The 26,859-nt window shown below is 41.3% G+C and overlaps 1 protein-coding gene across 1 annotated transcript in view; it reads left to right on the forward strand.

The window, feature by feature from the left end:
- PAPPA2 (pappalysin 2) overlaps nucleotides 1-26,859 on the forward strand; it is a 309,041-nt gene that overhangs the window by 256,502 nt on the left and 25,680 nt on the right. Inside the window, exon 20 of the mRNA XM_052654064.1 lies at nucleotides 11,858-11,929. Coding sequence (XP_052510024.1) covers nucleotides 11,858-11,929 — 72 coding nt within the window. The remainder of the gene's footprint in view (nucleotides 1-11,857; nucleotides 11,930-26,859) is intronic.

The raw sequence follows: 26,859 nt of genomic DNA on the forward strand, positions 1-26,859 counted from the left end.
CCAGGGAAGACCTTGGAGTTGGGGAAGGAGCAATAGACCAGGAAGCTTTTCCTTTGAGTCAGAAACTATGATTGAAGGGAACAGTCTAGTGGGTAAGAAGTTCTGTGTGTTTGCAACCAGAGTATGTGCTGTGGTGAGGGAGAGGGGAGATGGGAGCTAGGTAGATGGGATAGGACAGAGGCAGGTGGACGAGACCCTGTAGTGCCTGGTGAACTCCTCTGAGGATGTTGAACCCAAAGAGAAAACTGCACCAGTGAGAGGGACTCTGGGAAGTCCAGTTGGAAGTGGAAAGGAGAAAGCCAGAAAAAACACCTTGCCTGGTTCTCCCATCCCCAGCCTTTCCAGACTTTGCTGTACCATTTCCCACAATCTGTTGTGAAGGTTTAGCTGGAATTAGAATACCTGAAGAAAGGACTTCTGCCTCGTGTTCCTGGGGTGCCAGACAGAGTAGCCCCTGTCAGTCCCTCTAACTCAACTTACATGAAAGACTTCTCTTTCTCTATAAACAGCTAAAGGGGGAAAGGCTTGGAACTTTTGCAATCCATTTTCACCACCTGAGAGATGAACTGCTTCAGGAACCCTTCTACACTTACTGTAGCATCTGCCCAACAAGGTATTTGATGAGCATAGTCAGTGGATTCAGGGTTTGTGAGACCAGAGTGCAGGCCTCCCAGTGATAGGGGTTCTTCCACTTCCACTTTCTGAATGGGACTTCAGAAAGAGCAGTTCACTTTTCTTCATAAAGACAGCAGAGACTTGATTATTTCCCAACTGGAAAACAGTATCTTCTGTTTTATTAAAACCTTTCCTTTCTCCACTGTCCTTCAGGGGAGTCACTATTATTTATTTACCTCTATTCCAAAGCATTTTGTTCATGTTTATATTCCTACTTCCTTTTTCAGCACTGGGCAAATTGTAGGTGTCTTATAAATGTTGGTTGAGTAAGCAAAGAAATTGCTATGGCATCATTTTCTACTTTGGAAGTAAATACATATTTTCTCCTCAAACTGGGTATGTTGCTGCAGCTTCCTACAGTTATATATAATTATATCCTTGTCAATTGCAAGTTGCAAACCCCAGAGAGAAAACGCAGAATTTATTTTCTTCTTAAGCCAAACATCAAACGTTATCATTTGTATCACTGCATTTATCATGACTATGGTCTAGTAAGTAAATTCCTGGTTTTGGAAAATAGGTTATCCAAGCACAATTTTGAGGATGATAACATCTAAGGCACACTGTAGATCTTGGGATAAAAAAATTGTATTTAAAAGAAAAGTTCAGTTTTTATTCATAATCTCTGCTCTTCACGAGCTACATAATTTTAGGCTGCTTAACTGTTCTGTGACTCCATTTCCTTATGTGTAAAATAGGTATAATACTTAACTCAAAAGGTTAGTATGAGTATGAGATGAGAAGCATATGACTAGAATTTAATTTTGTGATTGATGCATAATAATCTTTCTTGGTTGGTTGTCATTCCTACTGGAGACAAGCTGCTTCCCCTCACTTCTGCCTGCCTCTTCTCATCTGTAATGACACACCATGCTTTTTATAATTTGGAGACGCAAGTAAATAATGTAGTGGTGGGTCACAGTGTGCAGTATGGTAGGCAGCACCATTACTTTAGTGGCACCCTTGAGACTTGTGTCGTATTTCTGTGTGAAAATAAAGTGAAATAATTAAATTAGCTGCTTCCAACACTGTAGTGGAAGAATTGAAGTAACTCACCAAATGAACTTCATTCTTACCCTGAAAGAGTAATTTGTTCCTAAAAAAACCCAGAAGTCAGAAGTTCAAAGGTTGAAACCATAATTGACATTTCCTGAATCCCCAAATCAGTATTTTTTATGCCAAAGGAAGCCAAGGGTTAATCCAATGTTAATATTCATTATCATACAGTTGCTAACCACCATGCTGTTACCTGTACTCTCTCAGCTCTTTTATAGATATAATGAAATTAACAAGGATTGCTTACAAGTGAAGCTTACATGGGATGCTTCACCTTTAGGGAATTGAAACAGAAAAACAAGAAAAAGTCAATGGAAGCACAGGAGACAATGATGAGGTTATTACGCTTGTGTTCCCAGATCCTCAGAAATGAGATTATGCACTAACCACAGATGACCCATGGTGTCTGCCATTTTGTGGCATTCAATGGCTCTTGAGGGGTGGGAGATCTAAGCCTGTCCTCACATCATGCGAATGTATGTTCCTCGGTTCTTGGTCTCGTCAAAACAAAGTTTTGGAGTGACGGACATTAAAGCCCCCTGGGCGTGTCACAGCCCCCAGGTCTTGGATAGACCGTGTTATAGCTCTCAGGTCTCGAAGGACCATGTGAGAGCTCTTAGACAAATCAGTGTTACAGCTCAGTGTTACAGGTCTATTTTATTTAGAAGATAGCAGGAAAATCCATCTCTGAGGCGTGAGGGCACGTCGATCCAAAGACGCAAAGAGAAGAGCACCCCGGCACAGGGGTTGCGGGGAGAGAGAGTTAGCTTTGGCTCCTCTTTTTGTATGTTTTTCTCTCCCTGGGCCTGTCCTATGTAGATTGGGCCAGCCAGGAGTGTTGGTTGTTTTATCTGAGGTCCTCACTCCAGTCCTCGAATCTTCTTTTGTTCTATTTTCGCGGGCTTTTCCCTTCCTTGTCTTTTAGCCACCGCCATCTTGGACTCCTTTAACATTCACAAAGAAGTGCCTATTACACCAAAGCAGTTGTATTAAATGAAAATCTTCCTCAAGCATCAATTTATCTTGAAGGATGTTCCACATTACGCTCAATCTTAAGTTTTGGTGTCCTTTAGAATCACTTCGGCAGTTTGTAAAGGGAGCAGAACTGTCTTCTCCTCTTCAGAGAGGCTCACAATGCCTTGGGGTATGTGTTTTTTAACAGGCACCCCAAGTAACTCCCATGTAAAACTTTGCAAAACACTGCTATTATAAAATAAAATTCTGGCAACATAAACGTTTTAAGTAAAAGCATACCTATTTGGAGCCTGGCTCATTTGTTTAGTAAATGATGATCTCCTATTACATGTAAACCCCTGCTATCTCCCATACTTCAAATACCTGGTATCTGGCAAGCCAACAGAGCAGTGGATTAAATTGCATCATTTTCTCTAGTCTGCTTCCAATGATTTCATTCTTTGTAATAAAAATGATGTCTTACATTTGGATAACACTTTATTGCCTGCAAAGTTGTATATATAAAATATATATTTTAGATATTTATAATTTCATTTGAATCATCTCATAAACCAATAAACTAGGGGGAAAAGATTTTATTATCCTTATTTCACAGACAAATTAGATATTGTCGGATTATCTGTCCAAGTTTGCACAGCTTTCAAGAATTGGAGAGAGCAGTGCAACCAACTTTTCTGACTTCAAGTTCAGTGATTTCCCCTGAATCACCATGTTTTCTGTAGTCTGGTGTACATTTGGGTTACTTTCCCCATTAAATAAAAAAGAAGTCCCTTGTCACAACCGTGAGAGCCTCCTCGTTCCCACACTTTCCTTCCCTCCCTGTGAAGTCTAATAAAATAATTGAGAGGTATTTCCCTATAGTACTGCTTTTCCTTATTGTGAGTTTGTTTTTAAAGAACAATCAAGTGAACTTTTCAGGTAGCTATAAAATTTGTTTACCTGTCTTTGGGGATTCTGCTGGATTTTACTCCTGAAAATGATACCTGAGTCCTAGAATAATATACTTTTCATTAAAGGAAGAATTTCCAAGAACTTGGGTAGTAACGGATTTTGACGAAAAACAACTCCAAGTGGCAACTGTCATAAAAGGAAGAGTGAGGCTCTCCTGGGTTCAAATACTATTTGACTTACCCCTTGGAGCCTCTTCCTGCTCAGCGGCAAGAATGGGGATGGTATCCTGTCTTGAAGGTGAAAGGTTGCTGCTGAGAGCAATGGCAATGGCAATGGCACCCCACTCCAGCACTCTCGCCTGGAAAATCCCACGGGTGGAGGAGCCTGGTGGGCTGCAGTCCATGGGGTCGCAGAGTCGGACACGACTGAGTGACTTCACTTTCACTTTTCACTTTCATGCATTGGAGAAGGAAATGGCAACCCACTCCAGTGTTCTTGCCTGGAGAATCCCAGGGACGGGGGAGCCTGGTGGGCTGCCGTCTATGGGGTCGCACAGAGTTGGACACGACTGAAGCGACTTAGCAGCAGCAGCAGCAGTGACTCTGGAGGACAGGATTTCGATCCGGGGTCAGAGACAAGGTTTGACTACTTGGAGCTTTTTGTGTAGCAAAGTTTTATTAAAGTGTAATAAAGATAGGGAAAGCTTCTGACATAGACATCATAAGGGGACAGAAAGAGTGCCCCCTTGCTAGTTTTGGCAAGGTGTTTTATGTCTGTTGGTGCTGCTAATCAGATAAGAGAGACACCTCAAGGCTGAGGGAGTTTCACCAGGCCCCTCTCCTATCATATGCATTTTTGAGATAGGATGGCACAAGGTGTGTCATCCGCACCCCTCCCCCCCCACAATAAGATTGACATGAATACTGGTTTATTGAGCCATTATCAACCCAAGGTTTGAGAAAAGAAAAAAAGCTAGCTTTAAGCAGAACCATTTTGAAGAAAGGGCAGATTCCCAAGCAAATACATAGTTTCACTAACATAGCTTAAGCAAAATATTTCCATAAGAAAAACGCATTGGTTAGCCCTAGGCAGAACCAGGTATCCTCAACACAGAATTAAAAGAAGACTCTTTTAATTTTGTGTAGAGAAGGAAAAACAAAAACAAAATCTCCTGCCACTTGCAGTTCATTTCCTTCTGCCACTTGGGGACCTCTGACCTTCCTGCCTGTTACCCTCTCAAAGGGTTGCTATAAAACTTCAAAATAACACTTTTGCAATGTTTTTCAGTTTCTTGCACATAGTTTAAAATTATGTAAAAATGGAATTTGTGTTCACTTAGTACAAATCTCACCTTTGGAAATTTCCTACATCTATGAAAAGATATCACCAGCTATCTATAAGAAAGAGAAATATTTTACAAGTTCTATGCTTTGCTTGTTAGTGTGTGTGTGTATGTACAGACTGATGTGTTAGGCCTTTTTTTTTTTTTTTCCTGTGCCTTTTACAAATGAGGCTGGGAAGACAATGGTGATTCAGTGCTTCCTATTGGAATACCTCTGACTAAAGAAGCAATGTCTAATGGCTTGGTTATGAGTTTGAGAAGAGAGTAAGGATGAACATGTACTATTATGTTATGTCTAAATGTTTCAAGAGCATTCTGGCTTAGGAAACGTGAAATAAGGATTTGAAATTCCCAGATGGGCTGTCTGAGCCTTCGCTGTTGTAATAACGTCTTCCTCCTTCACCTACTATGTCTGCGGACATAGACTTTTCTATAATGATGGCGTCAGCCATCATTGCAGAAAGAGAGGACATCAAACAAAAAGGCTTCTTGGTTGTCAAATAAATTCCTGCCAGTCAAAGTGGCTGAGCAGTGGAATCTGGCAGCTAGGACAGACAGGAGCCGCCAACTGTGCAGCCAGTGTCTCCGCTCATATCTAGGGGGCCTGTGCTGAGGGTATGGGAAGAGCTCCACGTGGACTTCCACTGAGAGCACTTTGTGCTTTTCTCATGCCTGCTTTTCATCTTCTTCCTTTCCCCTTCTTCCTCTTTTCTGTCACTCTAAACTATAAGACCAAACTAGAAGAGTCTTAGAGGTAAGAATGATGTCTTACCTTCATCCCCATGTGTGCGTGCCAAGTTGTTTCAGTGGCGTTGGCTCCTTTGCGACCCTATAGACCCGTAGCCCACCAGGTTCCCCTGTCCACGGGATTCTCCAGGCAAGAATACTGGAGTGGGTTACCACGTCCTCCTCCAGGGGCTCTTCCTGACCCAGTGTCTCTTACCTCTCCTGCATTGACGGGCGGGTTCTCTACCACTCATGCCACCTGAGAAGCCCCACCTTCATCTCTAGACCTCCTCCCCAATGCAAGATTCATTTCACTTGCTGCTCAGAAGGCAGTTGCTGTGTGAAACCAAAGAGGTGGAAAAAGAATGGCTCCCACCCCTCCAGAGCCATTTCTCATGGCAAACCTTTGGGTTTTTCCAAAAAGATACCCACTCCAGTCTTCTTGGGCTTCCCTTGTAGCTCAGCTGGTAAAGAATCTGCCTGCAATGCAGGAGACCTGGGTTCAATCCCTGAGTTGAGTAGTTCCCCTGGAGAAGGGAAAGGCTACCCACTCCAGTATTCTGGCCTGGAGAATTCCATGGACTGTATAGTCCATGGGGTTGTGAAGAGTCAAACACAACTGACCAACTTTCACTGAGCAACAAAAAAATAATAAGATTAATTTTTTTTATTGTCCTTAATCACTGTGTCTAGGGAATGTTTTATTACATCTTGTGACTTTCCTTTCTAAAATAGGAAAATTGGCATTTTGACTTACCTTATAAAGAAGTGGTCTTTTGAGAACCAGATTTCATGGAGAGATTTTTTTAAAAAACACATAGTATGGCAATTGTTTGCATGTAAATGAATTTTTTAAAAAAAATGTTTCTTTCTGAAATACAAAATAATCCATCACAACAGCTCATTTTCACTATTGGTTTGTATCATAAATCCAGTTCTCTCAGATTGGATAATACTTTTTTCCAGTATATCATAATTAGGAATTATTTAATATATCATAATTTAGTATATCATAATTAGGAAGTCCAAGTTAATGACATTTTCCTGGGGCTACACTCATTAGGTTTGCAAAAATTCTCGACACTGTGGAATTCCTCTCTCAACTTCTCAGCTCATCAACAGAATTGCTCAGTCAAAACAAATCTTATAATTTCTGACTTTGTTTTCCCAAGTTGGTCCCAGAAGGATTAATAACATCTTAAATAAAACCAAACTGTTTTAAGAGAAAGAAAAAAGCAGGAAGAAAAAAAGACAGAACCCTTCAGTGGCATAGCTCCCTACTATTTGGTATCACCCTCCTGGTGTCCCCTTGTCTCCTAATCCTTGCCCTCCCCCCACCTCGAGTGTCCTCTTGAGAGGTGCAGTTATGAGTAACAGCCCTAGTGACGCTTGCCACACACCATGAGAGAACAAATCCTTCAGATGTGAGTCATGCAAAGATCTTTGTTCATCTGTTTTAAGCATGGAATTGTTCCCTCTCTGCTTGAGTAAGTCTCAAGCATCAATTTCCTCCTCTGGAGAAGAACAGACAAGGGGGTCTTGGAAGATGAGGGAAGAGGAACCAAAAGCCTATTGCAGAGTAATGTGCTATGGCCCAAATAGATATTCAGAATAACACTGCATTTTATTTAGGGCTGCATACATATATAGTATTGATGATAAGGAAATCATCACAAACCTGGGCAGGAGCAGAACTCTGTGGCCTGATGTGATTAGTTGCCCATTCTGTTAAGTAACTATTCCTGATAAAAAAAACAATTGAGCAATTTTTTGTTAGACCTTAATGTTGGCTAACCATCAGTCTTGTGACTTTCAGCAACAAATTTAAACACGCAACAGCCTTCAAACAGCCCTATGACCTTCTGAATAACCCTAACCAGTTTCCCTTCCCCTCCTCCCTCCCTCCCCTTCCTCTCTCTCCCTCCTTCTCTCTCCCCCCCTCTCCCTCTCTCTTCCCCCTTTTCTTCTCTCCCATCTGCTCTTCCTTTGTTCTTCCTTCCTCTCTCCTCTTCTTTTCCCTTGATTTTTTAAAAAATTAAAGTAGCTCAATCAAAAGAAAATCTTTAAACTGGTTTTCTCATGAATCTTTTCCTTTTGAAAAGTTCAAAACAAATCCTTGGCGCTCAATTGTTCACAATTGACTCATCTGAGAAGTGGCTTGCTAATAGTGTAACAGCTATATAATCATATACTAATGTGTAGAAATAATCATTTAAAATGTTAGAATAGTTGTTACCAGAAGGGAGAAAGGAAGGAAAATGATGTTAGAGGGACACATATAGGGGACTTTAACTGAACCTCTAATGACTTAAACTCTGGAAGTACATAAAGTGAAATGCTATAATTTGATAAAGCTGGGCAGAGGGCATAGGTTATTTTTTCAATTATTCTCCATAACTTTTCAAATACAATACATAGGATTATAATTTATCAAAAAAATATTCCAGGAAGTAAGAAAATCATATTGAACTGTTAAAAGATAAATTGAGACATATTATGAAAGGTTTTAAGAGTTTATAGGAACAAATCTCAATTTGAATTAGACAATGCCAAACTTAAACTGGTTAGGAGTACTCCACCAGGAGGTGTTGGGGAGAGATTTGATTATAGAAAATAGGCAAAGAAAGTAAGGAAATCATTGATTGGTTATTGCTTAAAGCCTAATTGATTGTCCTTTGTTTTCAGTTTCATAACCTTGAGGCACTGATGGGCTGAGATTCCGGTTTGATTCCATAGCCCACCATGGCATTTAGAGCCATCTTAGCATAATGACCTTCTTGTTTAGTTAATTTAATATACCTCACCAGGAGCTGGCCCTTCTCTGCCAGCTTCTCCCTAATTTCCCTCCTGTTTCACATCCGTCTTTCAGCTCACCACCACAAATGTGCACATAAAAATATAGGACCTGGAAAACATTTGAAATTTTCTGCCAGTTTTAATAAGTAAGTAGTTATTAAATTAATTCTGTATGCAGATGTTTTCTTATGAGATGAATGCTTTTCATAGGCCAGAAGATAAAAACAAATCCTAAAAATACAGCATCCTATTTAGTGGTTGACAAATACTTAATAAACATTGTCTCTCTCTAAGTCACTGAGATAAGATTATAAGTCGGATACAGTCTCTATTCACAAGGCTTTGCAGTCTACAAAGCATGAGACACAAGTACCAGAAACTATGCAGTTTTTACAGAGAGTAAAGAGGTTGCCAGTCTTAAGAAGGTTCAGTGTTAAAAGAGATTCAGTCTTAAGACTGAATCATAGAATATTTTACATCATTAAATATTTTAAAAATCATTGAAATGGTTATTGTCAATTCCACTATCATGAGTTTATTCTACAGATGTGGTTGCACATGTATGAAATGATTTATACAATAACATCCATGAAATGGAATAATATGCAATCAATAGAATGCAGGATCCCATATACCATAAAATGAACAGAACACCAAGAAACATTATAAAGTGAAATCAAGTAGGACAGTCAGACAATAATAAAATAAAGCACTAAATAAAATTGCAGTATTTTATAATCTGTGTGAGGAAATAATTTAATATACATATGTATATTCATAGACTATCTCTGTAATGATATAAAAAAGAATGAAAAATAGGATGGAAGAAATTGGGTAGTTGAGGAACAGATGTAGGAGGGAGATGTGTATCCTTTAATGCCTTGTATATTTTATACAGTGAACATGTATCACATAGTAATAAAATTAAGTTATGTAAAAATACTAAGATGTAGGGGAGTTCCATGGTTAGGATTCCAGGCTTTCAATGTCATAGCCTGGGTTCAATCCCTGATCAGGGAACTGAGATCCCACAAGCCACATGGCACAGCCAAAAAAAAAAATACAAAGAGGTAAAAAATAAATTGGAAGTAATAAGAGAAAAGAGCACTGGGGAAAAAGAATTAAAAGTAAAGACAGACTCTTTTCCTTCCTTTTTTTTTTCCCCTTTGCAAAATATGGTTAGAATTTTTCAGTTTAGAAGATCAGTGCTCCAGCCTTTATGAAGGTGATGGATGGAGTAGAAGGTATGAAGGGCATAAGAGAAACTGATCCAGTCAGAGGGTTCTGGCAAGTTCTAGCTATAGTCATCATGCGAGGATGCTAAGGCTGAGTCTCCCTTCATTTAGAGAAATTGATGGACTTCCAGTTGCTTCCACCCGCATAGACTCTGAGCTCTCTGAAGCAGCGAGGGGACCGATGAATTTTCAGATCTCTTGTGTTCCCTGGGGAATCTGGACCCTAGCTACTGATAACGTTTGATATGAATGACTGACTGACTAAGGTGTGACCTGGGGATCCTTAGTGAATTCAAAGAACAAAAAGGAACAGAGTTGCCATGTATTTGCTGTTCAAATTATTGTGTTTTGCCATTACCATTATCTGATGATAAAACATTGGGGAAAAATTCAAAAAGTTCAAAAAAAACCTTGAATTTGCTGCTTTTAGGCAACTATTTTCATAGAATCTACATTGTTTTAGGTATTATAAGTAATCCAGAGATGATTTAAAGTATACATAGGATGTTATATGCAAATAGTATGTTATTTTATATAAGGGACTTGCACATCCTTGGATTTTGGTATCTGTGGAGGTCCTGGAACCAATCCCCTGTGGATATCAAGTTATGACTGTATACATTTAATAATCCTTCTTTTTTTTTAGCACAATGATAAGTTAAGCAAAGTCATCTTCTATATTATTACAGTATAGAGTTTTGAATATCAAGGTTTTTTTAAGATTTATAGTATTTATTTCCTCTCTTGGGAAACTGTGAAGCAGGACTTTTAGTTTATAGTAACATAACTCCAGAAAAATACTGCAGATTCCCATTTTCATAACTGACTGTGAGGTATATATTCATATACCTGCAGGATAATATATGAAAATGTCTTCAATCTGATTGCTGTACAGTCTTAGCATTCTAGAATGTATAGTTTTCAATTACTAAAGGTACTATTTAATGTAAAACTCATGTCTCGCAGTGCATTTTTTTTGTATGGTTTCCCTGAATTTCTGTTGTACTGAATTTAAAATGTGCATACGAAGGTCTGCAAATGGGTGGATCCGTAGCCGGTTATAGAGAGAATCTCTTTTTCTCTTTGAAACTTCTCATGGGACTTCTTTTCCTGAAGCGTATCTTTTGAAAGTGTAAAATGCAAAAATTAGAAGGAAAAAAACCTCCATGAAGATGAGTTGTTATTATTCACAAAGAGCAGATGACTGTTTGTTTAAAGTCACATTAGAAAATGTCCATTGGGATTTAGAGGGAGTCACCAGTGTTTTAACAGGATCACAGGAACACATTTTTACACTCTCACCAGTTAATGCTGGTGCCATTTGGAGTCCCATTGTTGGGTTGCTGTTGTTGTTCAATCACTAAGTCATGTTTCACTCTGTGACCTCATGGACTGCAGCACGCCAGGATTCCCTGTCCTTCACTATCTCCCAAAGTGTCCCCATGCTGGTGGTGTCACGTTAAACCTCTATGTCCAGTGTGTAGACCCTCTTTCATTTCTCACAGGGAGGGGATAAATGGTGCTGAAGAGTTGCCAAGTGCCGTTTGGCCTCCACTCCTCTCTTGGGCACTCACATCTAGAGATCTAGGATTTCTGAAATCCACTTTTAGTTCAAGGCTCTTCTTATGAAGCTCTATTTCTCAGCCTTTAAAACTCCATTGGTGCTTCCTGATCAACACAGCTATCTCACAATTTCTTGCAACATTAAAATTTCAAAACAAGTGGGACCAATATTGTGCCTAGAGCCAAAATAAAGTCATTTTAGTATTGAGGCTGCTTTTTTAAATTGTTTATGTATTTTTTAATTGAAAGATAATTGCTTTACAGAATTTTGTTGTTTTCTGTCAAACCTCAACATGAGGATGCTTTTTTTAACCACACCGACACCACTCTGGAAATTTTAATAGCTCTGGGAGGGTGAAGACAATGAAGAGGATGAAAACTTCCCTTTGCTAAGAGTTTCTACCTTGGCTCCATCCAGTTGGATTAGCAGTTTCAAGGGAAGGACTGGACAGCTGCCTTTGACCTCTTCATACAGCCCGACTGGGGCTCATTCCTCTGGGAGGGGTTGGGCTGAAGGAGTAAGTTCAGAATTTGCCCCTCCTCTCACTGACCAGGTGTCTCAGCTTTGGTTTTCTGTTCTTTCCCTCTTCCCTTTCAGAGTGTCATGTGTACCGGACGGCGTCAGTGGCACCCAGACCCCCTCCTGATCCACTGCATCCAGTCCTGCGAGGTAAGGTACTCCCCCTCCCTCAAACCCAGACCAGCGCTCTCTGCTCTGCTCAACTCACAGAGAGTTGAGCCCTTCTGGTTCAGTATCTTGCCCTTTCTCTGCTCCGATGCCCTCTGCTCAGTCTCTTACGCGTAGCTCCATAACCCCCAAGTTACAGATCTTAGGATTTCTGATTTTGCCTTTTTTTTTTTAAAGCAAAATCTCCAGGGTTCCATTTTAAATGACTTAATAAAAAATAAAGTTAAAAGCAAGTCAGAATGATTTATGGTTTGGGGATTCTCTAACTGGGCCTCACTGGAGCTTAGTTAGATCAGAGTTTTGCAGCTCAATGGCCCACAGACAGGGGTTTGGCCAGGGCAGTGTCTTAAAAACAATTTTGTTTTGGTTGCTAATGCTTAAAAATTGGGATTTCCACATAAAATTCATATATGTATAGGTAACATTTTACATACACCAAATAAAAATAAATATAAAATCTGTGCAAAGATTTTTCTCTTGAAAAACAAGAATATGTGGCAACTATGGCAACAGTTAACTGGATCTGAGTGGCAGCTAGAATGCCAGAAGGGCCGCTGCCCTCCAGTTCAGCACTGTCCTTAGCAGTCCCTGTAGCTTCCCATCTCCTGGGCTTCTCATTGACATCAACAGCCAGGGTCACGCAAGCATCTGTTTGCAACCTCTGAGGAGGACCTGTAGTCCACTGGTGATTAACCCAAACTAGATTTTTACCAACTCAAGAAATCCTGTTTACTTCTTCATACAGGGCATCCCCCTACCAGTGGGGAAGTTAGGGGTTTGTGAATTCCTTCACCAGATTAAGAGAAGTTATTAGGAGGAAGAGTCAAGAATGAGGCAGAGCCTTGCTTACGGGCCATGACAAAGGAATCCTGACATGGATACACACACACACACACACGTCCTCTCACCCAGGGAATAGCCAGTAACAAATACAAGTACTCTAGTCTCAGTCACAACAGCCTTTGTTATCCAGACCTCTCACTGGAAGTAATTCAGCCACTTAGCAGCAACGCGCGCTAATTCTGGCTGCACCTCGAGCGCCAGAGGGAGCTGTTTAACTGCCCTTGACTTCAGCACCCTCCCGTCGTACACACCCAACTCTCCATGCTTCTCTATCTCTGTTTCTCTGGATCTAATTCTGGGAAACTGGGATCTATGTGAGGCCAAAGAGGGGAAAAGGGTGGGGTTTGAGACAAAGAGAAAACTGGGTGGAGAAATGATGCCAGTAAACTAGCGTCGGGAGAGTGCATCAGGAGAAACGCTAGCTCGGAGTGTGCTTTGTCACGGTGTCGGCCAGCAAAACAGCTCATCTCCTGCCATCATTAGAAAAACAGATGGCAGTGGGGTGGGGAGGAGGGGGAGTGACTCATCCCCCAAGCAGGGGGTAAGAAGGGGGAAGAAGGGGGAAGAAGGGGCCAGGGAAGGAGGGAGATAAACAGACAGAAGACTCGAGAACTGGGACGAGATCAAAGGTATCCTGAGAATTCCCTTCTGGTGCTTCCACGCATGATCGCAAGAGGGAGGGTAGACAGCAGGCCCTGGAGCTGGCTTCGGTGTTTCCCAGAAGGTTACAACACAGAGCTTTCCCCATTTGTCCTCCCTCCACACTGAACCCAGCACATGCTCTGGTATCCAGAGCATCCCAGGCTGCTCTCAGCTCCTTTGCTGATAGGATGAGGAACAAAACTGTGTTCCCTCTTATGACCCCCCACCACCCAACTGCTATCATGCACAGCTGAGGATTGACCATCACACACCTGTTGGTACCCCCACTCCAGGGGTTCTCAAAGTGTGACCCATGGACCAACACAATTGGTATCATCTAGGAACCTTCACTTTCACTTTTCGCTTTCTTGCATTGGAGAAGGCAATGGCAACCCACTCCAGTGTTCTTGCCCGGAGAATCCCAGGGACGGGGGAGCCTAGTGGGCTGCTGTCTATGGGGTTGCACAGAGTCAGACAAGACTGAAGCGACTTAGCAGCAGCAGCAGCAGCAGGAAACTGTTAAAAATATCTATTCTCAGGCCCCATCCCAGACTTATTGAATCAGACACTCTGGGGGTGGGGCCCATCAGTCTGTGCTTTTTATTCTTTATTTTTTTAATTACTTTCTAATTTATTTTTTAATTGGAGGAAAATTGCTTTTCAATGTTGTCTTGGTTTTTGCTGTACAATAATGTAAATAAATTATAATTATGTGTACATATATATATGTACTATGCTTAGCCATTCAGTCATGTCAGACTCTTTGCAACCCCATGGACTGTAAACCTCCAAGCTTCTTTGTCCATGGGAATTGTCCAGGCAAGAATACTGGAGTGGGTTGCCATGCCCTCCTCCAGGGGATCTTCCCAATCCAGGAATTGAACCCATGTCTCCCACATTCCAAGCAGATTCTTTACCATCTGAGCCACCAGGGAAGCCCAAGAATACTGGGGTGGGTAGCCTATCCCTTTTCCAGAGGACCTTCCTGACCTATTGTAGCAGGGAGGGTTTTCCTCATTTTGTGGGCTGATGATTGAAGTGAGTGGTCACTGCATCCATGAACACATAATACTGTCAGATCATATAAGTGTTATCTTCTGTCTTTTTTTCCCTTCCTGCTTCCCTCCCTCCCTCCCTCCCTTCCTTCCTTTTCTTCTTTCCTTCCCAAAAGTCATATTTATGAATTCTAACAAAATGTACAGTCCTAGGTTCCACTTAAATTAAGAACATCTTGTTCTCTAGGGAATGCAAAGGAAATAAAGGCCACACTTCCAGCCTCCTTTTGGATAGAAATAACTAACTTACTTCCCATAGGATAATTAACATTGAGTGCCCATTGACCTAGATTTTGGCTCTACTTTTTCTTTGAGCATGTATCTCTTGCAAGTTCATTGTGCTTCCCAGCAGCACCTGTTTTGGTTTACAATTTCTAATAGTCTCTCTTCAACCTTTTGCTAGTTCTTGTAGAGTTGTGCTCTTTCTTTTTGGACATAAAGGGAGCCATCCAGGAGGACAGAAAAGCAGAATGATGTCAGAATTAGGTTCAAATTCTGAGTCTACCTTTGTTAACTGCATACAGTATCTGGCTGGCTTTGTCTCAAAACTTCTGTGAGAATCAAGTGAAATAACCGATTTTAAGGTGCTGTTAAGTTGCACGTAACGTAATGTAACATATTTGTTGCAGTATTGGCTAAGGAACAATATACATCAAGGTGTAAGGATGGGATCTTATTGAAACAATATATAAGTATTAAGACTCAAGAAACAGTTCACACACCCATAGTCTTATGAGTATTATTATATACTGAAGATGGCCATGGTTAATTGATGTTCTAGAGGCTTCCAATAAACTGTAGAAAACTTTTAAAGAGTTTTGGGGATATTTGAAGTAAGTTTCTCTGGTCATGCTACTGTTTCTCCTATAAATTCTTATGCATACTCTTGTAAATGACTGTCATCTCACTCATCACATTATTTCAAGATTATATGACAGGTCCATCCTTCCAACAATCTGTGAGCTCCTAGTGATGGATGTGTGTTATTCCCTTGAAAAGTACAGGCCTAATTCTTCAGTGACTCCTGCTTCTTCCCCTTTACAGGCAAGCAGAGAGAGTTGAAGATAGAATTTGACTTTGAGAGTCTCAAATTGAGAACGATAGTATCAGTTTTCTGAAGAGCAGCATAGTGGAGAGAAAGGTAGGGAAGGAGTAGAAGGAGAAGGAGAGAATACAACCCTGTGATGCTTAGAATCAGAAAGCCTTGCAACGAGGGCAGCCTGGAGGAGCCGAAGGAGGCTGTTAGGGGTCTGGAGGCAAGCTTCAACTTCAGTTTCATCCCTTAGTACATGCTTCTTGGACAAGTCCATTAACTTTTCTGAATTGTTTCCGGCTTTACAATTAGATGGATACAATTTATCTTTTAAACTTGTTGGTCAGATACCAGGTTCAGTAAACAATGAAGATGGACCCCGGGCCAGGTGTCATTTGGGGCCTTCAAAGTGGCCCCAGAAGAATGTAGATCATGCTGATTTTTCAGAAATAACTGCAAATCTCCCTTGTTACTCTGGACTTTTCCCTTCTGTATACATTTTGATCTTGATTCTACCCATGAGCCTTTCTCTTAAAGAACTCCAGTTCAGATTTGTGGCCTTCTTGGTTAGCCTTGATTTCTTATTCACTGGCTGCATTTACTTAAATGTAGGTGGGCAGTTGTATTGTTTTTACACATTTGGTAGCTGATATCAACAATGCTTCCATCACTAATTCATTCCATCTGCTCCACCATTCCTTAGATTCTTTCTTCTGTGTTGTCTTGGCCTTCTCTCTCCCTTTCTTTTGTTATTCGTATTCCAGATGATAGCCCTGTTAGCTGTGTCAATGTGCTTCAGAATCACTCACGGGCACTGTCTGGGTTTCCTGCTGTTCCTCTCAGATGTGGGGCCCTATATATAATACATGGGGTAGAAATAATGGCATGAAAATCAAGTGTTTATTGCACCTTTTCTTCTTTCCCAAACTTTAAGCCCTGAGGGGTAGAGAGGAGCTAGAATCAGACTAAAATGCCCCTTTAAGGAGATGTGCAATGCCGCTTTAAGGAGATGTGCAATGCCCCTTTAAGGAGATGTGTTTTATACTTGGGTGCAGAATGCCTGCCTGCAGATCTGAATGAGATGATCAGAGAGGGGGGTGGGAAAGGGTCACAGGTTAGCCTGCATGTGATAAATACCCAAGAAATAAGTGATTGTTATGGGCTTCTATCTGATGTGTGGTCCTTTTGGACTAAGGTTTAAAAATATAAGCCTTCACTCGGTCCCATAGTAACCCCCATTCAGCCATTTTTTTCTTGAACTTTTATCCTTTCTATCTGTATGGTTTAGCTCTATTACTGTGCTTTAGTAATGCCTTTTTCATCACTAGATAGATAGTCACAACATTTTTTTTTTTAATACATGCCCAAAACTTGATCTTTAAAGTGTGAACTCATGGAATTGCTACTAATCTTTCTGACAAAAAAAGAAAGAGAAAGAAAGAAAAACAGTCAACTGAGTATGTCTTTATAAATTCCTTATTAAAAAGAGAAAAGTGAGTCTTTTTGAAGATACCTGTATTCAGAAAACCAAATGTTCCAACCCAAAGTTTATCAGTCTAGGCACTGTGTGATTGCAAAGTTGTTTAACTTCTCTTTATTTCCTTTTCATTGATATTTTGTTATTTAAATAACAGCCAACAATTAAAATTCTCTTCGCCACATTTTAGCTGTTTACAAACCAGACATAATAATCAACCCCTCCCTTGCTTCTCAGAAGACAAATCATATGAGCTTACTTTTCTTTGACATTCTTGCCAAGTTCTTCAGTATCTGAGTGGAAAGGAGTTAATTAGGGTAGAAATAATAATGACCTAGCAGCCAATAATGAGTATAGCTACTCCACTTCTGGTAGGAATTCACAAATCTAAATCTAAATATGTGTTAGACATGCTAAAATCCAGAGAAAAAATGAAAATTAGCTTACACTGGAACTGTCTTCCAGGCTCGCTGGCTGCCAAACTCCAGTCCCCTTGAGATTTATTTGTGAATGTCTCTGCCAGTTTTGTGCAATCTCTGCACCAGGCTGGAGATCTGGGCATGGCTTTAGGTTTGTCCAGAGTCCCCTTTGGGTCCAGGGCTTGACTTTAGATCCTCCAGCTGAAATCTCTTGAAAATTGGACTTCAAATGTTAATTAGGACTAGGTTTTCATATTGAAAACTAAAACCATTGTGTTTTCCCCGCTCTGCTTTCCAAAAACAAAAAAAGAAAGAAACATTAAAAGCACAACCATGCAAATTATAAAACCTCCTCTGGATTAGCAACATTCATGAGAATTTATGTTTGTCTAAGTCTCCTGCAGAACTACACTGTGACAGTCTGATGGGCTTTCTACCTTTTGCTCCTTTTGTCTTCTCCAGCTTCCTGAGTGGGCCACTTTCTCACTCTGTTGTGACATAGGCTTTCCCTTTATCTCTTCCAACCACACCCGTTTTCTGATTTACTTTCTGCTTTTCCTTATTGTACTGCTCTTTTGAGTCTTCATTTGTAATCCAGGTTTGCAGACAATTGAAATATTACTTGCCTGTAAAAGTAACATTATGGAAATACTAGAGGTTCTTTCATCTGTCCAGGTGCTTTCTAATCATTATGCTGAGATTATAAGAATTCAGTTCAGTTCAGTCACTCAGTCCTGTCCGACTCTTTGTGACCCCATGAATCGCAGCACGCCAGGCCTCCCTGTCCATCACCAACTCCTGGAGTTCACTCAAACTCATGTCCATTGAGTCGGTGATGCCATCCAGCCATCTCATCCTCTGTCATCCCCTTCTCCTCCTGCCCCCAATCCCTCCCAGCATCAGAGTCTTTTCCAATGAGTCAACTCTTCACATCAGGTGGCCAAAATATTGGAGTTTCAGCTTTAGCATCAGTCCTTCCAGTGAACACCCAGGACTGGTCTCCTTTAGGATGGACTGGCTGGATCTCCTTGCAGTCCAAGGGACTCTCAAGAGTCTTCTCCAACACCACAGTTCAAAAGCATCAATTCTTTGACACTCAGCTTTCTTCACAGTCCAACTCTCACATCCATACATGACCACTGGAAAAACCATAGCCTTGGCTAGACAGACCTTTGTTAGCAAAGTAATGTCTCCGCTTTTGAATATGCCATCTAGGTTGGTCATAACTTTTCTTCCAAGAAGTAAGTGTCTTTTAATTTCATGGCTGCAATCACCATCTGCAGTGATTTTGGAGCCCCCCAAAATAAAGTCTGACACTGTTATAAGAATTAGCGGTGAGCAAATAAAATCTGATTCTATCCATAAATAACTATATCCCTTTCCTCTTTTCATAAGGCCTTTCTCCACTAAGATTTCTAATGGTTATCCATCGAAAATACACATACAACCTAAAAGTTCAGAGTTATGTTTTATCATGTGGAAATTTTTAGAACTTCAAGCCTGGGAGGCAGATCTCAAATAACCCTGATAGAACTGTTCTGAGGAGGCAAAGGGAGGAACCAGGTTATATAAAAGTTCTGCAACAAAGGACAGGTAGCTTGAATGTCAGAAGTTTTTGAATTTTTTTTTGTACATTAAAGAGAACCAGATATCCTAAGCCAAGGAACTTAGAGCTTTTCTATGTATGGGGAGATGTAAGAGTCTAGGCTCACTGAAGTCATTCCTTTGATATCCACCTCAGATCTGGGACCATTGTCCTGTGTTTTCCCTTAGTCTTGTCCGACTCTTTGTGACCCCATGGACTACAGCACGCCAGGCTTCCCCGTCCATCAACAACTCCCAGAGCTTACTCAAACTCATGTCCATCAAGTCGGTGATGCCATCCAGTCATCTCATCCTCTGCCATCTCCATCTCCTCCTTCTCTCTTCAATCCCTCCCAGCATCAGGGTCTTTTCCAACAAGTCAGCTCTTCACATCAGGTGGCCAAAGTATTGAAGTTTCAGCTTCAGCATCAATCCTTCCAATGAACATTCAGAACTGATTTCCTTCAGGATTGACTAGTTGGATCTCCTTGCAGTCCAAGGGACTCTCAAGAGTCTTCTCCAACACCACAGTTCAAACGCATCAATTCTTTGGTTCTCAGCTTTATTTATTGTCCAACTCTCACATCCATACATGACTACTGGAAAAACCATAGCTTTGACTGGACCTTTGCTGGCAAAGTAATGTCTCTGCTTTTTAACATGCTGTCTAGGTTTGTCATAGTTTTTCTTCCAAGGAGCAAGCGTCTTTTGATTTCATAGCTGCAGTCACCATCTGCAGTGATTTTGGAGCCCAAGAAAATACAGTCTGTCACTAATTCCATTGTTTCCCCATTTTTTGCCATGAAGTGATTGGAATGGATGTCATGATTTTAGTTTTTTGAATGTTGAGTTTTAAGCCAGTTTTTTCACTCTCCTCTTTCACTTTCATCAAGAGGCTCTTAGTTCTTCTTCACTTTCTGCCATAAGGGTAGTGTCATCTGCATATCTGAGGTTATTGATATTTTTCCTGACAATCTTGATTCCAGCTTGTGCTTCATTCAGCCTGGCATTTCACATGATGTACTCTGCATAGAAGTTAAATAATCAGGGTGACAATATACAGCCTTGACGTACTCCTTTTCCTATTTGGAACCAGTCCACTGCTCCATGTCTGGTTCTAACTGTTGCTTCTTGACCTGCATACAGATTTCTCAGGAGGCAGGTAAGGCGGTCTGGTATTCCCATCTCTTGAAGAATTTTCCACAGCTTGTTGTGATCCACACAGTCAAAGGCTTTAGTGTAGTCAAAGATGGCAGGTATTCTTCTCCTTTCTAAATTCCCTCAGGGTTTACTACTCACAGTGGAGGGCTGCAATCACTAGTAACTGTGATTCTGATAACTGATAACTGGTACTTTTCGCTTTTGAACTGTGCTTTTTGCTTTTGGAGAACACTCTTGAGAGTTCCTTCGACCGCAAGAAGATCCAACCAGTCAATCCTGAAGGAAATCAGTCCTGAATATTCATTGGAAGGATTGATGCTGAAGCTGAAACTCCAATACTTTGGCCACCTGATGTGAAGAACTGACTCATTGGAAAAGACCCTGATGCTTGGAAAGATTGAAGGCAGGAGAAGGGGATGACAGAGGATGAGATGGTTGGATGGCATCACTGACTCAATGGACATGATTTTGAGCAAGCTCCAGAAGTTGTTGATGGACAGGGAAGCCTGGTGTGCTGCAGTCCGTGGGATTACAAAGAGTCAGACATGACTGAGCAACTGTACTGAACTGTGACATTCTTGTTTACTGATATGACAGGAAAGATTCCATTTCTCGCTTTGCTCCTAAAATATATTTTAAATGCAATCTAAGCATGACTCAAATATGTTCACTGAGACTGTTCTTAAAGTTCATAAAATGTTGATTAGTTTACTATTTACCTTCATAGTTGTTTGCATATTCTTTATCAAATAGTCATATTGACAAGCTCTTTCAGAAAATTCATATAATTTGAGTTATTTCTAATTTATCCTACTAAGATAGATATTCCTTTAAGTGAAATTATTTTATTCAGTTCAGTTCAGTTCAGTTGCTCAGTCATGTCTGACTCTTTGTGACCCCATGAATCGCAGCACGCCAGGCCTCCCTGTCCATCACCAACTCCCGGAGTTCACCCAAACTCATGTCCATCGAGTCGATGATGCCATCCAGCCATCTCATCCTCTGTCGTCCCCTTCTCCTCCTGCCCCCAATCCTTCCCAGCATCAGGGTCTTTTCCAATGAGTCAACTCTTCACATCAGGTGGCCAAAGTATTGGAGTTTCAGCTTCAGCATCAGTCCTTCCAAAGAACACCCAGGACTGATCTCCTTTAGAATGGACTAGTTGGATCTCCTTGCAGTCCAAGGGACTCTCAAGAGTCTTCTCCAACACCACAGTTCAAAAGCATCAATTCTTCGACACTCAGCTTTCTTCACAGTCCAACTCTCACGTCCATACATGATCACTGGAAAAGCCATAGCCTTGACTAGATGGACCTTTGTTGACAAGGTAATATCTCTGCTTTTCAATACTTGCTTTTGGTAGCAACTGAATGAAAGAAGGTTTTTTTAAGTCTCACACTTAATTTTTTGAAACATATGAAGTAATGTGTGTGTTTGCTAAGTCACTCCAGTTGGTTCCAGCTCATTGTGACCTATGAACTGTAGCCTGCCAAGCTCTTCTCTCCATGGGATTTTTCAGGCAAAAATTCTGAGTGGGTTGCCATGCCCTTCTCTAGATCTTCCAGACCCATGGATCAAATCCACGTCTCTTATGTCTCCTGCATTGGCAGGCAGGTTCTTTACTGCTAGCACCGTCTAGGAAGCCAGTACATGAAGTACATATGTATACCTATATACACGTATGTGTATGTGGTTGTGTATGTTTATAAGTTTGCTGTGATTAACCCTATAATGACATAGTGAACAATAAAAGGGTAACACTCCCAATCTAATTGTAATTATTGGCAAATTGGAGCAAATAGTGTGCATAGCAAAAAGCATACACATTTTAGAAAGTCAAAGTAAAAGTCATGTCCCACTCTTTGTGACCCCATGGACTATAGTCCATGGAATTCTCCAGGCCAGAATACTGGAGTAGGTAGCCTTTCCCTTCTCCAGGGGATCTTCCCAACCCAGGGATCAGACCCAGATCTCCTGCATTGCAGGCAGATTCTTTACCAGCTGAGCCAGAAGGGAAACCCAAGAATACTGGAATGGGTAGCCTATCCCTTCTCCAGGGAATCTTCCCAGCCATTAATGGGTTTAAATCTCAGCTCTGCCCTTATTAGCCATATTTTCATGTAATATTTTTTTAATTTCATTTTAATTCTATAAAAGTAATACGTGTACCTAGTATAAAAAGCCAATTGGCTCCTCTGGTTTTTTTTTGGAAAACTGGCAGTTTCTGCCCCTCTCTGGCTAACCTCGCCTCCCATGGCAGAGACAACTCTTTCATGTCTTTTTTGCTTCTCCTCTTTAATTCTTTAATTTCATCAGGAAATTATGTCTATAAATATCTATATCTGTGTGTGCATGCGTGCATGCTCAGTCACTTCAGTTATGTCCAATTTTCTGTGACTCTGTAGACTGTAACTCATCAGGCTTTTCTGTTCATGGGATTTTCCAGGCAAGAATACTGGAGTGGGTTGCCATTTGCTTCTCCAGGGGATCTTCCCTGATCCAGGGATAGAACACTCATCTCCTGTGTCTCGTGCATTGCAAGTGGATTCTTTACCACTGAGCCACTGATGGGAAGCCCATGTATATCTGTGTCTATATGTATACCTACATATACATATATATACACGCACACACATATATCTGTTTAATAATGCTTGTACTGCCAATCTAGATTTTTCTTTTCATTTGTGGCATTACGTACGGACTTCTTAATATAGGAGATGGGGTTTGAGCGCTCTGACACACTCTCTTATTCTCTCTCTTTCTCTCACAGACACACACACACACACACTCACCTGTATAGCTGACTGCGGAGGTGCTTGACCATCCTAACTCTTGAGTTTTCTGGTTCTCTGTGCATCTCGGGCACTTAGGGTTCCGTTTTCGCAGGTCTGCTCTGTCATCTGCTACTCATGCATGTGTTTCCCACTTCCTTAGACTTTGTTGGATTCTCCATTGGCTGCCATGGCCTTGCCTGTCCTCTTTTCTCTTGTGGTTTCATACCTTCTTTACTCCTTTATTCCCGTATTAGGGGACTTCCAGAAGAGAGCAGATATAAACACAAATTCAACTCATCGGTTTTACCAGCACTAAGCCTGAAATGTAGTAGATACGCAGTGATCAATATACAGTCACTCCTCACTGTTCCCTTCAACAGGGTTTATGCTGATATAGAAGAAAACAGAGGCACTTGATAGAGACGATGTTTCTTATTTTGGTATTTGTCCCTCTATTGTCTCTTCTGATTTCTTATTTTAACCTAGAGTTAAGAAGAAATCTCTTTAAGGTGCTCAACTCTTGAAAATGTAGGTTTTAGATGAAGAAACACTCATTCACAGAACATACATTTATTGTCCATGTATAGTCTATGACTCTTAGGATATTAAAAGAATCAAGATGAAACTCCTGTCTCTGGTAATCCAGTCTGACTTGAGGGAGGCACATTTTCAAAGTTCTTTGGGAATAAAGGAAAGATACTATATTTACTTACTGAACAGGCAGAGAATGGATGTAGGACATACAATTTGGGGAAGATATCAGAGCAAAGTGGCACTCTTATAGGATTTAATGGTTTTATTAGTTGGTGTTAAAGTTGAAAGCCCTATGGGCAGAGAGGATGGTATGTGCACAAGGAACAAGGATTTGAAACACAGGGAAAATTTGGAGAACCCTTTGGAGACTACAGATGAGGCTGATGGGGCTCAGGTTAGATGAAGACGTGGCTTGAATGTTGCCATAGTTGGACGATCAACTTTATTCCAATGGTATTGAAGAGCATCTCCAGGAAACCACGAGATCAGATAAGGTAGAAAAATTGTTGAAGATGAAGCCCTTGAAGAAGAGACAGGTGATAAGTAGAATGGTTAGGAGACAACACTTGTATCTCAAGAGAGAGATGTTGAGAACCCAGACTCAGCCCCACCCGGTAAGGATGGAAAGAAGTTATGACTGGGGGCTTTCCTTTTAAGATATGAAATTGATTCTAAAATCTCAGCCAATGGGGAAGAAGAAGATCTATATCTGACTCCCTGGTGCCTGGATGGATAGTGGATGCCATTCATCTCTGTAAAGAAAAAGAAGCAGGCTTGTAGGAGAAGAAAACGAGCTTCGCTTTAGATGGAGTGAGTTTAGCAGAGTTGGAAATAAAAAGTCTAGAGTTCAGTCACACAGTCTCAGTTGACGACCTGTTGAGAAATGAGGGAAATATGGATGATAATTAAAGGTAGGTGAGGGGATAAGATCATGCCAGTAATGTGAATGGGAAGAGGTAGAGAAAAAAGGCACGGGAGGATGGAAGTGATACAGGGAAGAACAGAGGAAGTAAAGCTGGTCAAGGAAATAGAGGATGAGAAAAGTAGAAAGAAATACAGGAGAGAATGGTTGTATTAATAGGAAAACCATGGAAGAAGAGAGAGATGGTAAATGGTGTGCAATGCTAAAGAGTGGACAGATGAATTGAGTATTTACAAGAGACAATTAGGCTTATGCCTTCAACACTCGTTGTAATCCCAGACACAGTGGTAACAGTGGAACAGGAGAGAGGGGAGTAGGTTGAGAAATAGATAAGAACATGGATTCAGCAAATAAAAATATTGTTTCCAAAAGTTGGCCAGTACAAGGAGTGAGATGAACGGTAACTTAAGTGGAAAACAGTGTTTATGGAAAGACTTTTGATATGAATGAAACTTTAATATATTTATTATCTGTGGAAAATAAACTGATTAAAAGTCTGGACACCCAAGGTAAAGAGGAGATAGAAGGGATTACAAACACTGTTGGCTCTGAGTCAGATGGGAAGGAAGGAACAATGACTGAAAACAAAGTTTATAGTGCTGACTTTAAAAATATTCACAGCCTAAAAGTTGAGAGTTATGTTTTATTCTGTGGGGACTTTTAGAACTTCAAGCCTAAGAGACAGCTTCTCAAGTAACCTTGAGAGAAGTGCTCTGAGACTGGGGGAGGAGCCCGGTTATATAGAAATTTTGAAAAAGATAAATTAAAGGGTAGGTAGTCTGAACATCAAAAGATTATTGTTAATTAAAGAAAACCAGATAACCCCAGACAAGGAATTTAACCCTTTTCTATGTATTGGAAAATGCAAGAGTCTGGGCTCATTGAAGCCATTCCTTTGATAGGCACCTCAGCTATCTGGGGCCAGTATCCTGTGTTTTTACAACATCCTAAGTTCCTTGGGCAGAGAAGGCAATGGCAACCCACTCCAGTACTCTTGCCTGGAAAATCCCATGGGCGGAGGACCCTGGTAGGCGGGAGTCCATGGCGGAGGAGCCTGGTAGGCTGCAGTCCAAGAGTCGGACACAACTGAGTGACTTCACTTTCCCTTTTCACTTTCATGCATTGGAGAAAGAAATGGCAACCCACTCCAGTGTTCTTGCCTGGAGAATCCCAGGGATGGGGGAGCCTGGTGGGCTGCCGTCTATGGGGTCACACAGAGTCGGACACGACTGAAGCAACTTAGCAGCAGCAGCAGCAGCAGCAGCAAGTTCCTTGGGACTCAACACCCTAGGGAGTGGCTGTAGTCTAATGGCTGCTAGATGGCAGGTATTCTTCCCTTTCCTGAGTTCTTCACTGGCTCACATTGGTAGGCTGCAATAGACTCTGACACCCTTGTTTATTGATATGGCAGTAAATATGTACACGTGGTAGTATTTTTCCATTTCGTAGTGAGTAGCAAACAGCATTTAAGAATTCAAGGAGTTCATATGCAACAGTTTATCATTTCTCTGTGCAGACTTTCCCATCTTAGTTGATGGCAACTTCATCCTTCCTGTTGCTCAGGACAAAGTCCTAGGTGTCATCTTAAACCCCCTCTCTAATTCTCCACATCCAGTTCATCAATTCATCCCACTAGTTCTGCCTTGAAAATCCATCTGCAGTTCAATCACTTTTCACCATCTCATCTGCTGCCACCCTGCTTTGAGCTATCATCCTCTACTACCTGGATTCCCACAACAGCCTCCAGACTGGTCTCACTCCTACCCCTGTTTCAGCGCTTTATATTCTCAACACAGCAGCCAAAGGGGCCTGTTAAAATGTATGCAACGTAAAGGACTTTTCTGCCAAAACCGTCCTAGGATTCCTCAGTTCATTCAGGGTAAAATCCAGAGGCCTCGCTGTGGTGTACACAGCCCTCCGAATTTCCCTTCTCTGATCATTTGATTGTAAATGACAACTGTCCTTCTCTCATTCTCTGCCCATCCCTCAGCCTAGAGCACTCCCTTGCTGTACTGTGCTTAGTCGCTCAGTCGTGTCTGATTCTGCAACCCCATGGACTGTAGCCCTCTAGGATCCTCTGTCCATGGAGATTCACCAGGCAAGAATACTGGAGTGGGTTGCCATGCCCTTCTCCAGGGGATCTTCCTGACCCAGGAATCGAATTGGGATCTCCTGCATTTCAGACAGATTCTTTATCAGCTGAGCTACCACGGAAGCCCCAGAGCACTCCCTTGTGAAGTCACTCAGTCGTGTTCGACTCTTTGCAACTCCATGGACTGTAGCCTGCCTGTCTCCTTTGTCTGTGGGATTTTCCAGGCAAGAATACTGGAGTGGGTTGCCATTTCCTTCTCCAGGGGATCTTCCTGACCCAGGGATCGAACCCAGGTCTCCCATACTGCAGGCAGGCTCTTTACCATCTGAGCCATCAGGGAAGCCCAGGCAGCATTCCCTCACGTTGCCCTATT

Source organism: Budorcas taxicolor, chromosome 16 (genome assembly GCF_023091745.1).
Source record: "Budorcas taxicolor isolate Tak-1 chromosome 16, Takin1.1, whole genome shotgun sequence".
NCBI classification, from domain to species: Eukaryota; Metazoa; Chordata; class Mammalia; order Artiodactyla; family Bovidae; genus Budorcas; species Budorcas taxicolor.